The sequence below is a fragment of the Opisthocomus hoazin genome, chromosome W (assembly GCF_030867145.1).
Source record: "Opisthocomus hoazin isolate bOpiHoa1 chromosome W, bOpiHoa1.hap1, whole genome shotgun sequence".
Taxonomy (NCBI): Eukaryota; Metazoa; Chordata; class Aves; order Opisthocomiformes; family Opisthocomidae; genus Opisthocomus; species Opisthocomus hoazin.
In genome coordinates, this window is record NC_134453.1 from 21,907,049 (window position 1) to 21,920,261 (window position 13,213).

At 39.9% G+C, this 13,213-nt stretch overlaps 1 protein-coding gene across 3 annotated transcripts in view; it reads right to left on the bottom strand.

Annotated features, from left to right (window-relative positions):
• Positions 1–6,167: 6,167 nt before the first annotated feature.
• LOC104335588 (SET-binding protein) overlaps positions 6,168–13,213 on the bottom strand; it is a 353,439-nt gene continuing 346,393 nt past the window's right edge. For all 3 annotated transcript variants that reach the window (XM_075446728.1, XM_075446727.1, XM_075446726.1), the window contains 2 exons: positions 11,848–12,015; positions 6,168–6,924 (listed from right to left, as the gene is read on the bottom strand). In XM_075446728.1, coding sequence (XP_075302843.1) covers positions 6,368–6,924; positions 11,848–12,015 — 725 coding nt within the window. In that variant the 3' untranslated portion in view covers positions 6,168–6,367. The remainder of the gene's footprint in view (positions 6,925–11,847; positions 12,016–13,213) is intronic.

The following is a 13,213-nucleotide window of genomic DNA, read 5'->3' on the forward strand; positions in this document are numbered from 1 at the left end:
GTGAAAAAATGAGATCAGAGGCAAGAAAGCATGAAAACCTCACAGATGGAGTTCCTCATGCCCCCCCCCCCCCTCCAATAACAGAAACCCAACATCCCCAACTCTCGCTCCCCAACGGCTGCTCTCCCAGCCTGGCTCCATCATGCCTGCAAGGTGACACCATGGGAGGATAGCAGAGCTCAGTGGCGGTGGGAGGCAAATCTCAGAAAAGAGCCGGCAGGAGGGTAAATCAGTCCTGAGATCCTGCAGCAGCAAGCACGAAACTTGACAGTTCACAGATGCTTCCAAGGGAGTCTTACTGCAGACCTTTTACAAAAATGTGGTAAGAGTTGGAGACCAGTGGCTTATACAGCACAGGTCCTGATAAAAACAGTGAGCGAGGATGTCAGCACTTTTGCAAACTCTTGTCAAAAGTTGGGGCTGTGCATATGTTGAGAAAGAGGAGAAAGAAAAAAGCCCCATCGCATTTGACATTTTTGGAGCAGCTCTACTCCAGTAACATAAAGCAATAGCTGTGAAAACAGCAGTCAGAAGGGTCATCTCCGTGGTTGGATGAGTTGGTCCCACAAAGTCAACCCATCCTGCAAAGCTTCAGAAGTGAAGAACATGAGAGGACACTGATACCTCTCCTGCCTAAGCATCACTGCCTTCTCCAGGAAACAAGATTTAATTTCCACACACAGATTGCTGAGCCATTGGAGAAGGTGATGGATCCTATCTAAGGAGGAGGAAAAAGATGAGATCTGATGTTGCTGCAGAGGAACTTGTGGATGTTGAGGCTGACTGTATAATGCCAGCTGACGACTCTCAGCAGCAACTTGGAAAAGAAACTTAAAACCAAGCTACAAGCAACTCTCGGTCCCATAGTCACAGCATGAGATTTCACAGAATGGAAAATACCCCTTGGCCTACAACCCTTCATCTCTGATGTTCAGTGAGGAGAGGGTTGGCTCCCATAACCCCCTCATCCATAACCCAGCCCCTGGGACTCCCTTCCCTGCAGGAATCCAGAGAGGGATTCAGAGAGGGACGCTCTACCTGCTTTGAGATTAGAACCTGGGTGTCAAAGACTACTGTACCGGTGCCGGGGGAGACAACTGGGACCAGAGATGTTTCTTTTCATTTGGTGATACGCACAGCCTTGACGCGTGAATTCCCCTTTTGTTCATGGGGCCCATGGCACAGTCCATTTTTAACTTTTAATGATATTCTGGGAAAAATAAAAAAAATAAAGAAAAGAAAAAAGAACAAAACCAAAGCATGTTTTCCTCCGTTACCATAAAGAGGGCTTGTGAATGCATGGTATTAGTATCCCAAAAGCTATTAAACTCCTTAGTGATGGGAAACAGATGGAAAATAAAACAAAAGAATTCACAACTCATGTTAGACTGAATTGAATTCCTTTAATTTCACACAATGAATAACATATGAATAGGATTAACTTTTTTTTTCTTTTTTTTTTTTTTTTTTTTAGTTAAGTGCTCTATACTGTGCTAACCTGATTTGGTAGCTAAAAGACTGAGCTTTGTTTTAGAAAAAAATGTTTAAAAACCAACATCTAAGATCATGAAGGAGCATGACATTAAACATGCCAGATGTATCTAAGCCTCAAAGAACATCAAGTCCATATCCATTTTTAAATGTACAAAAATGCTTCATGAATAAAAACTGTTACAAAAAGAACATTTCAAACAATGTACAAGTTTTTTTCTTGCCTCTATATTCAATAAAATACAAATACATTTTTTTCTCTAAAATATGTTTACATACAATCAAAGTAGAACATGCAAATTACACTTTAAAAAAGGTTTTTAAAAACCACTTATGAATACAAACTAAAAATTAGCCAGCACGACTTATAGAACAATCTTGTGCCCCATTCGCTTGATTTTTTAAATTTTTTTTGAAATACAGTATATACATATTTAACACTTCATGTGCATTTATTATTTAAGAAATAGCTTAAAAAAATAAAAAAAAAGTAAAATAAACCAACATGGGATTGAACTGCTTCCCCATGTTGTCCAATTGGCAGCTTTTTTCATGTTTTTACATTTTTTTTCTTTTTCTTTTTTTTCTACATAGTTTTTTATACAACCTAGGCAGGCATCTTAAGGAGATCTGTAATACGTGTTCTTTGTTGAAATGTGCTTCTAATTATCTCAAAACTGCTGCACCCCAGTTTTTGGATAATATGGAAGGAAGAGACATTGCAAGGGCATGATGTTTGTTTTCTCAATTCAGAAAACCATTCTGGTGTTTTTTTTTTTCTTTTTCCAGTCTTTTTTTTTTCTTTTACTCTTCAGGATACTACTTAAATGCGCTTAAGTGCAGTCCTGAATCAGGGCCTGTGAAAATAAGAGTTGGGGAAATCCTTGTGTATGGAACAGTGATTCCTGTTTATTTGTCGTATTGCTGTAGCGCTCAGAAGCCTCAGTGGTGAACCAGCATCTCATTGTACCAGACGCTACCCAAAAAATGTAACAACACAAACAGAATATTCTACACAAATGGTCCAAAGCATTGCTGTCAAATGCAGAGTCATGGGCCATGCTATAGGATACCCTAGTAGCTGATGATGTTTATAATTTTCTTTTTTTCTTTTTTTTTTTTTGTTTTTTTTTGACAGTTACCCAAAAACACGCAAGGTGCTTCACAGAAAATTTTGTATTGAAGGGCTCAAGAAACCGGAAGTATGAAGCTCTTGGAGACACAAGGGGTTGGTTTTTTTTTTCCCTCTCTCCCCGCATGCTTGTCCCCACTCCTGGTTTTACACTGGGTTGAGGAATACAAGACTCATAGAGAGGATGTGAACCCATGACCTCGTTTCATATGGCTCACAGCCATGTGATTTTGCTTCACATTTTTATTGAAGCATGCTGAGATGTGTGTTAATCTGTGACACAGCGGAGGTGTTTGAAAGGTCTTTTTGGTCTTAATAAGCAAAAGGGCTTTCACCCCAGTTTTATACAGTTCTTGGAAATGTGTGGAGAGAATTTAGAGAGTTCCTCAGTAAATCTTCCTAGTGGTAGGGAAAAAAAAATCAAAAAGCTCATTACTGAAATATTGTTGGACAATAAACTGCAGGAGTGGGATTTTAGCCTTAAGCCTTAAAACTAAATCCTTTATGATCTGCATGTAGTACATTGCCTTATAATATTATTCTGTCAGCAACTTGCTTATCATATTTATAGACTATGCAACATGCAGAACACAAATTCTGAGTGTCATCTAACAGTATTTTCAGCCTGCTTTCATACAAATTAACAAGCTAATCTTCCCGCCAGCCAGGACAGGCTGCACTGGGCTGTTGTTTGGACAAACAGCCAAGGCTGTACTGCAGCACTGCGCTCTACCAGCACCTTCTTGCTGTGAAAAACAAACCTTGGGCATCTGGATAGAGCCCATCCTACACTGACAGCTTGCAACTACCAAGTCTTGAATGCTACCCTTAGTTTCTCTAGGACCAAAATGACCTCTTAATTTTTTTGCACAGTGAAGGGTATATGGGGTTTTACCCTCTGAGTGAACCCTCTCCTTAAGCATTGTGCCTCTAGCAGCATTTTGGATGGTACTTTTTGGAAGGATAAGAGCATTTTGTTCCCAAAGCTCAGGAGCATGGGCAGCAGCAGCCATTCAGCGATCCTTCCCCGGGGGGGTTGTATCCCAGTGCATCCAGAAAGGTCCATCCCAAATCCAGCCCTTATCAACAGTCTGTAAGGTCTGACATGTCTTCAAGCCATGATGGGCGTTCAATCAGACAATTTGGTCCTTTCAGACCTTTGCTCCACTCACTACATGTTGAAATGTCCTTCAATGCTAATAAAGAGATCACTGCAGATAAAACTAAGGATAAGTTGTTGTCTGGCTTAGTTTCAGCTTATAGGCTACCTGGAATACCAAACATAGTTTTTCTTGCATTTTAAGCGACACTGTCATCTACTTTCAGGCCCAAAGGAGAGATGGAAAAAAAATATTTCTGAATCAACTAAACCTTATTCCAATGCTTTTTAAGGAAGAAGGGAGAAGCTCGAGGCTTAAGCATTTTTTGAGGCTTAAGCATTTTTTTCTGCATGCCTACAATTTCAGTCAATAACACTATGCTAATTCAAGAGAACTAAAAAGAAAAATGGGTTGTAACAGAATGAGCAATCAGCCAGTTTATTTCTAAGCTGCATTAACTGGAAAACAAAAAGTGCAAATGAGTATGATGAATGATGCAAAACAAATTTGAAAAAAAATTCTGCCATCCCTCTTATCAGTTTTAAGGAGATAGGATCTCAAGATTTGTTCCAGCCTCTAAAAAAAAATCCCCTTTCCCAGCCCCAACCCAAACCCCAAATGCATTCAATTTTAATAAGCTAAGGTGCTATCACAGAAGAAAAATCAGTCTCTAAAAATAATGAGCTGTATGTTTACAGTGCCCCTTTAACACCATAGTCTTGATATGATTTTTGCAAATAAATAACAGAATAGAAACACAATATTTTTTTGGTGGGGACTTTTTTGTTGGGTTTGTTGTTGTGGTTTTTTTTAGTGTCATGCTATTTGAAATATCCTTGGCAATAAACCAGTTCAAAGATTTCTCAAAAAAGGGAGTAGCAGTTGGTTTGTGAATAAGTTAATAATTCCAGTCCCCGCTCCCTTGCTGGAATTTACCCTCCCCCCTCCCATTTTAATATCCATCTTGCCATGCCAGGTGTTGAGTGTACTGAAGGACTTCAAAAAGAAATGAAATAAATTTGAAAGTACCTATTTCAGATTTCAACAACTGACTTTTTTTTTTTTAAAGCATTGTTACTGCAATGGAGCAGCTTCATGTTCAGTCTTTGTTTTAGTTAAACATTTTAATTGGGCTGTGGAAATGGAGCTCGAGTATTTTACCCAAGTTAAATCAATGGCTAATGTACAACTCGAATGAGAAATGTACAATTTGAACTGACCATTTAAAGAGACGATTTGTCACACACAGTTTGCATCCATGCAGACTGAGAGCTTTATAATTACATTATGTACAAAACCAAAATATTTTTAGTTTATTAAGGCAGCCACAACTTCGAGAACATGTCCAAAGTGGCATTAATACAATTGCAGTGGTGATACCCTTTGAACGTTTCTATCTTTATTTTCAGATAAGAACACTTATTCCTTTTCTTTTTTAAGAAATAATTGCCAGGAAAGAACCTATTTTCCATAGGGTTTTGTTCTCTATTTTTTTGTAAATAAACTACTTGATCTATTTTCTTTAAAACAACATATCAAGGCATTGCTACCCAATGCAAATTATTTGAATCCTGGGTTTCCCACCAATTTCACTGGGAATTGCAGGTGATAAGAACTGGTAGGTTTGGACTCTGCCTTTTTACTCTACTTTTTCTGTCCTATTTTTTTCTTTTACCTTTTTTATATTCTTTTTTTGGTGATTTTGTCCATGTTTACTGTAACTCTATTCCCCAGAAGTGTCTTGCTGTTCTCTACTCATATGTACCGAACATTAAAACAACTTTGCTGGTGGATGACCCCTTTTTCACATGCCGTTGAAAATGCCAAGCTGCTTCATAGAAACGTGCTATCATAACTGAATATCCATGTATACCTTTTTTTAAATGCTGTGATATTCCGTCGTTCCTTGGGATAGCACTCGGAATGAGTGTGTGCGTGTGTAAGGCTCTACTTTTCTATTGCCTATGTTGCAGCTAGTTGTAACTAGGCAAGTAAATGAGAAAGAAATATATAGTTCTAACAGGAGTCAGGCATTTTGGGTTATGCTGTCCCAAAGCCTGGTAGGTGTATATAAAACTGGAAAAAAAAAAAAAAATTCAAACAGATTATAACCAAGATCACAGTTGAGCAAATTACACTATTTTTTTTTGTTGGTGTTTTTTTTGTTTCTTTTTTTTCTTTTTTACATTGATTTCTACTATGGTATGGTTACTCTTAGTTTCACCTGGCCCGCCAAACAGAATCAGAGTCGAGCATGCAGCCCTAGTGACAACGTTCAGCTCTGCAAGGGTGACCTCCCACCTCCGGGTACGGTATGAGAACAGCAATGCTGAGATGCTGATTAGTTTTGGAAACTCTGCAAAGTAGACACTCTCCCCAACTTTGACACCCCCCCCTCCCACCCCCCTTAGTCCCCACCTTTCCCGCACCCTTTCCCCCTCTTTCCTGGGGGGGGCTGGGGCCAAAGCAATGAAGAGGAAGATGAGAACCCTGCCTGGCACAGCTCTCCGTGATGGGTTCCGGCCACCGAAGGGACGAGTGAATCTGGTGCTGCCACAGGGGCGAAGAGGACCACGTGCCTCTGGTCCCTCAGTCCTGGTGTGCTCCACTACCAGCACCCAACATCCGACGAGGTGCGCTGGCCTTAGGGAAGGCCTTCGCTTTCACTCCCTCTGCCTTTCCGGTGCCGCTTCACTTTCACATCCTCCTCTTCCTTTTGCGGGGATTTGCTTTTCCTTTTCCCAACTCGGGGCGTCCGGGGCAGAGGAAGCAGGGGTGGAGGGGGAGGAGGAGGGAGAGGCAGCAGCGGGTGTGGCATCTCTCGAGCCATGTGTATGACAGCCTCGATGGTGGCCATGATTGTATCTTGCATGGCTGCTTGCTCCAATATCAAAGGGTCGAGCGTGGGTCTCTGACCTCTTTTGCTGGGAAGGTCAATGCATTTTTCCAGAATGGGCATCTGGTCTCTGGAGTCTTCACTGAAGGAAAGGGGTTGCTTCCGAGGACGCCCCCTCCGCTTCTTGATGAAATTATTGCCTGTCTTTGATTGTCTCTGCAGTCTCTTGGCTTTCAGGATCTTGTTCACGTGATCCAGGTTCTTCTTTGTGGACAGGATCTTGGTGTAGTTGCACATCTTACGCATCTCGCACTGGATTGCTTCAATTTCACGGCGCTTGAACCTTTTTTTCAGTGGTGGGCTGACTGTTGAGAGACAAGGAGAGAAACAGGGGTAGGTCAAACAACAGTGAATGGAAACTCTCCTTCTCCTGCTTTCAGCATCATGAAGACTAGATGCTTTCAAGCCCGGTAGGCTGAATATGACTACTGAAGAAGGACTCTGCACAGAAAAGCAACTAAAAAAAAGTTAAAAGGGACGAGATCTTGCTTGTTTTTCTTAAATTGTCTCACTGTCCTTTCCTGAACATGACATCTGTTCAGAGTTCAGGATTTGCACACAGATTAAAAGTAACTATCCCTTTGTGAGAGAAACAGAATGTATTAATTCTGCTGTTGCAATAACTGGTGCTCCCTTTCACTCCTAACATATCCATTCTGCACTGCTGGAAAAGAAATGATGGAGTTCAGGATTTATTTTCAGTAAAGAATAAAACATCCCACTAAATTAACCTCAGCCCACATCTACTTGCAAACTTAATTTACACCTGACTGTCAAGCAGTCATTTGGATTTGAAATCCTTGAAGTTTCCAGAGTAGCCAAGATTTCGAGAAAGGTTCGTTTGGGGGTTATCACTCCCTTCATGGCTAACAGGCTAATCTTCTAGTAGTAGTTTAAATAAAGTTGTTATTGTAGCATTTTCTGCAGATAACCAGGAGCCATCAAGTGGCAGAATCTCCTCTTACTTCCTATGGGCTATGACAGATTCAGCACACAAATCTCACTCACTGGCCTTCCCTCTTGGAGAACATACATAAATTATTGGCTCTTATACCACCATGTTGCTTGGATTCAGCAAAGAGCTTGTGTAAACAAACCCAAGTTACAATGCAAGAAGTAGGAGTGAGTCATAAACAAAACACAGACATATGCTCTCTTACAAATAAAGACCTGGATGGCCAACTTCCCAAAGTCTGGTTTTCATTAATTACAAAACAAAATACATTTTCCATATGTAACCCACTCCTCACACCAAAAAGAAAAATAAAACCCACTTGCAGTTTGTGTTTCACAGAGGACAAAAGTAAAGAGGAATGCAGTCATTTTGGTACCAAAGAAAAGAGAAAGGAAATTAAATAACCAAGATGCTCAGAAGAAGCTAATTAGTTGCAAAAAACTCCCCTCACGTAGGTCACCCCTAAAAAGTGTGGATGCAAGAGCCCTAATGGCATGTGGCAGTGAGCTATTTCTCAGTCATTTGATCAAAAAAAGTTTAGATCCCCGTTGCACAAAATGTTTACTCTCATCTGGCCTCACTGGTGATTGACATATATAGTCCCAATATTTCCAGCCCTAAGTATTCGACTCCTTTGAGTCCTCCCAGATCCTAAGAGTAGCTTCAGGTCAGAAGATTTAAGAAGTCAAACATTTTGCACACTCTTTGTATTCGTTGTCCACCTTTTGCCTTTTATTGCTATTGTGAGGGCACATTTTGAAGACTTTGTTTTGATAATTCCTATATTGAAGTTGCAATTTTTTTTCCAGAAAATAAAGCTGAATTTTTTCAGTTAATGATGGAAATATTGAAGATGGGAATTTTAGCAAAAATACAGGAAAAAATTCAAGGTTCATGGTGAAATCAGGAGATTTGGCATTACTCTCAGCTTTCATTGGAAAGAAAGTAAGCCAAACGACAGGAAACTAATTTGAAATAAAGCATTAGCCAAGTATCTGCAAAGATTTTATGTCTTTACTGAGATTTATCAGTAGTCAGTTGTTTCTGCAGCTCAGTATTACTACTCCATTCCAGTCAATGGGGATCTGGTCTGTATAGTAGAGGATGACCTCTGTTTCTAAAATGGGAACTCAATGCAATTTAAGATGACCATGGACATCCTTCTGACACCCTGATACTGGATAAGGAAGATGCAGATGTCCTGTCCATCCTGCCAAATCCAATGGGTGTCTTGGGCACCTGAGAGATCCAAGAGACCCAGGCTTAGAAACCTGAGTGGAGCCTGATGGTGAGTAGACAGTGCCCAAGTGGAGCAAAGGTAAGCATCTGCTTTCTGCCAAACTGTCTAGTTCTCCAAAATTAACTGATATGCAGACAGTTATGGGTAGATATCTACACTTATATGTGAATCCATGAGCTGAACACCACTTCACGTTGTCTTCCTTCACATTGTTTAGATACTTTTTTGCCCTCCTAAAACTTTGCAAGTTGACAGTCTGTTTCCTTTTGGACTGAAACCCATTTTCTCATTTAGAAAAAAATCTTCTATGCTGGTTTACTACACTAATTTTTGTTTCGTAAATACTTTGGAGTGTTTATGACTTTCTCAGGAAGCTTGTTAGAAGCTACTAATAATGGTTTTGCTTTTCTCCCTAGCAAGCCTCAGAACCTGTAAGGTCTAGAAAGAATTTGTTATGTTACATAGTCTGCCAATAGTCAGAATGCATGTACTGAATAAGTAATAACCTTTCAAGTCAGGCTTTTTAAATGAGATATTGGGAAATCCAGTATTATTTTGCCTATTGGGAGTCAGGAACATGTGATTCTACATTTGGAGTAGGGAGACTACGCGGAAAAGAGTCTGATGGGTCTGCAGGGGGAAGATTTGGTGAGGTGTGCATATGACAAAATATCAGGGAGATCTGCCAAAATAAACCACTACTAAAGTGAGAGCCATTAGGTCTTATCAACTCATCTGGAAGCTCTTGGAGAGGGATCTTTGATATAAAATATTTTACTATATTGCCATGTGATATACTGCTCTGTTGAAAACCAAAGCTATGTACTACTATCCAGACAGACTCTGCCCAACCCTGGACCCAGGTTGGTCTGCACTGTTTTTAGGCTTTGTTGTTCTCTTCCTGCACATACTTTGCTGTTTGCACATGGAAATCTGGCTTTGGGAGGAAGACTTTTGTCTTGCTCTATCTGGTGGTATTCATCAAAAAGGGGCTGAAGAGGAGGTGGGAAATAGTAATACCATGTCTGCACGTGGGCATATGAAAAAGGGAATATGCTCCTACAGAGATGATAGAAAACGATGACAACCTCCAGGTGCTGGGGATGCAGGGGGGGACATTTTTCTGTCTGGGCACAGTTATCTCCCTACACCTCCCCAGGCTGCAGGGCCACGCTCTGCCTCCATGAAGGTCTGAAGCTATTTGGCACAATCCAGCCCAAAGTGAAGAGAAAATAGAAACTCTTGATGCAGCCCAAGCTTTTGTACTTGTCCTCCATCCTTTTCCTGCTCTCCAAACAACCTCACCTAGCTGCCCCAAACAAGCAAGGACCAATGTTAGTCTTAAAAGTCAGCTTTACACGTTTAAAATAAGGCACATGGAGGTCCCGTGTTTCTCCCTTCCCTGGGGTACACAGATGTAGCAAGGCTCTGTCTCACAGCCAGAGACAAATTGAAAAGGTCACGGGCCATGCCGGGAAAACACAGAGGATTGATGTGATGCTGGGAATAGCTTCTGAGGCAAAGAGAGAAATCTCTACCAAAAAATATACATTTCCAAGGGTAGCTTAAAGCAGGCTGGAGGACCCACTCCAGTACAACGGTGTTGAATGAGAAGGTGAGCTCAGGTAGGTCAGACCCCTTGGAAGTTCTTCATTGCTCCCCTAACTTTATTCTGAATGGCTTTGCTATGTCTGCAGCACTAAAGAGCCTTCTTACTGCCTGTCATTCTCCATCCCTTCAGAGTTGCCTGAGGCCACTTGCAAGAGCATGGCAAAGAGAAGTTTGCTCAACAGCTGGGCTCAGTTTGTCAACTTGGTTTGAATGGAGGAATTTTCAAAGAGCTCTCTATTAATTACAGGAAACTCATAGCACTGTTCTGTTTTCCCATTAACACAGTTTCTTTCAGTTTTCAAATAAATTATTTCAACATCTGGGCTACAGATAAACCAACAATTTAATGAGACTTCTGAAAATGGGAAGAATGAACTATGCAGTCAAGCATACACTTTCATCTTGAAACTGATCATAAAATATTTGTGTGCTTTCATTCTCTGCTGCACTAAAAATCTGTCCTTAGCTTATATATAAGAAAGTATTAAAGACTAAACAGAAAATCCTGATTTTTTAATATAAAAATTTATCTTTATAGAAGCTACTTTACAGCATGGATCCCTTGTTTTCACTATTTGTTCAGGAAATGAGAGGAAAATCAGGAGGAGTGCACTGAAACAGCACTTTCAATTGCATAATTAATTATGTAATCATTCCATACCTCAGTGATATAAATAATTTTTTTATGAATCTGGAATCAAAGATTTGACAAGACTATGAAACTCCTAATGACTTCATGTAGGGTAATGTACTGTGGGTTCCCCATTCACTGGAAATTAAGACATAATGCAAGATTAACTTCTCTATCCATGCCAAGAAAAGTCATGATGATGCCTGAATGACTTGGCTCAATTTCTGACTATATAAAGCTGTCACCTTTCTCAGCTGATTCAAAATAGAAGCACAAAATATAAATTGATTGAAAAACATGCTATCCTGACTTATTTATTCTTATATATTTTAAACCACTGTTCATTGCCCCAGACAATTTCACATTTGCAAGTCAGAATATTATGCTAAAATTACTGAAGTATGCAGAAAGAAATCTCCGCTGCTCCTCAGCTATTCACTGTGTATTTGACATGTTCGTGCTACAGGGATGGGAACATTCAAATAAATGGACAACAGGGCTGAGAAAGGAACCCAAGAGCCTTGCCTCAGAGTCCCCTGTTAGACCATATGGGCTGGTGCTACTTGTGTTTTCATTATTGCACAAGTGGTGGTATGTTAATAAAATAGATTTGATATGCCAAGATATGATCATGATAAGAAAGTGTTAGAAAAATTACAGCCTGATCATCACATTAGATATGCACATTTGCAACATCCAATCAGGAAGAGCAGTACAAGCAGATATTGCTCAGTGCAGTGCCAGAAGGAAGATGGGGAAGAAATAGAGGGGATGGAGGGAAACAGCATTACCTGCTTCAGTTGTTGCTGCTGATGAAGGTAGGAGAGATAATACTGAAGTCGGCATTGCAACACCGTCAACAGCTGCTGGTTTCCTTCTGGTCATCATGTTACAAGCAGAACTTTCCATTTTACCATGAAGTGAAGTCTGGTCTGCTTTTAAGTGGGGACCTGCAATTCCTGGGGAAGGAATCAAAATTTGGATTAATATTGATAAAGCAACATGTCTGGGGAATATCTGGAAAAGAGTAGTCAGTTGCTGTCCTTGCTACTCCAATATATTTCCACATTTTCCTGTGTATGTACCTGTAATATGATCTTGATACTATTGAGGATCATCATTGTTATTTATTTTGATAATTTTGCTTAAGGATGTACCATCAATGATCTCTATAAACAATGGTAACCCAGCATAATAATTCCACATTACTACTTTTTCCTCTCCAAGCAAACACACACCCTGATATATGTATAAAGACAGACATGCTTCATGTCTCTATTTAGTGGGATTGCCTATTTGTCATTCCATGGATAGTTTATTCTCCACACACACTTGCATACTTCTTTTCTGTAATGATTTGACTCAGTGGGTATTTCATCTGAGTAAGGAGCAGGCATCAGGAATAGACTCAATATGTAATTCCCTGTCTAAAGCACATTACACTTATTTTTCAGGAATTCCCTTCCTAATGAAAATTTACCTTATAACTCATCAAAGAGGTGGGAGTTTAAAAAAAAAAAAAGTACTTTGTCATACATTTTTCTACCTGGGGATTACAATGCAGAATAAATGAGTGGTAGAAATATACCAAAGAGGTCAAATACCCCAGAAAAATAAAAGTTATGCACTCAGGGCTGGTAGATTCCTCCCTTAACAACGTTTCTCAAACTCTCTCATGATTCGAACCCATTTTGTTTGGTTGTAAATGTGTCAAATTTAAACTACTGGGACTGAAATTTTAGGTATTAGACATCTGCCTAATACACCTGAATATGTATCCACCCATTTATATGTAATATTTGCGTGAGTTCATGTGTGTGCATACATATTGCATATATATCTACAACTATATGAATTTACTAAGCAGAAAGGCAACTAAAATGCCTCAGTCACTTTTTACAATAAGTCTGGGAGGTTTTTTGCCTGTTTCAGAAAACTCCTAGTACTTGCTGCTTTGTAAAAATCCAGTAGCCCTGCTCTTACAAGACTGGAGCAAAAGTCTGCTAGGGTGAGGACTTTGTGTTGGGTCTTTGCCAACTTATGAAAACCTCTTCCAGTTTCTTTGATGCTGGGCTTCAACATACCCAGAACAGCCATTCATTTTTCAAAAGTAATCCTTCATAAATTCCTTCTCTTTGCAAATGTCAACCTGCACAT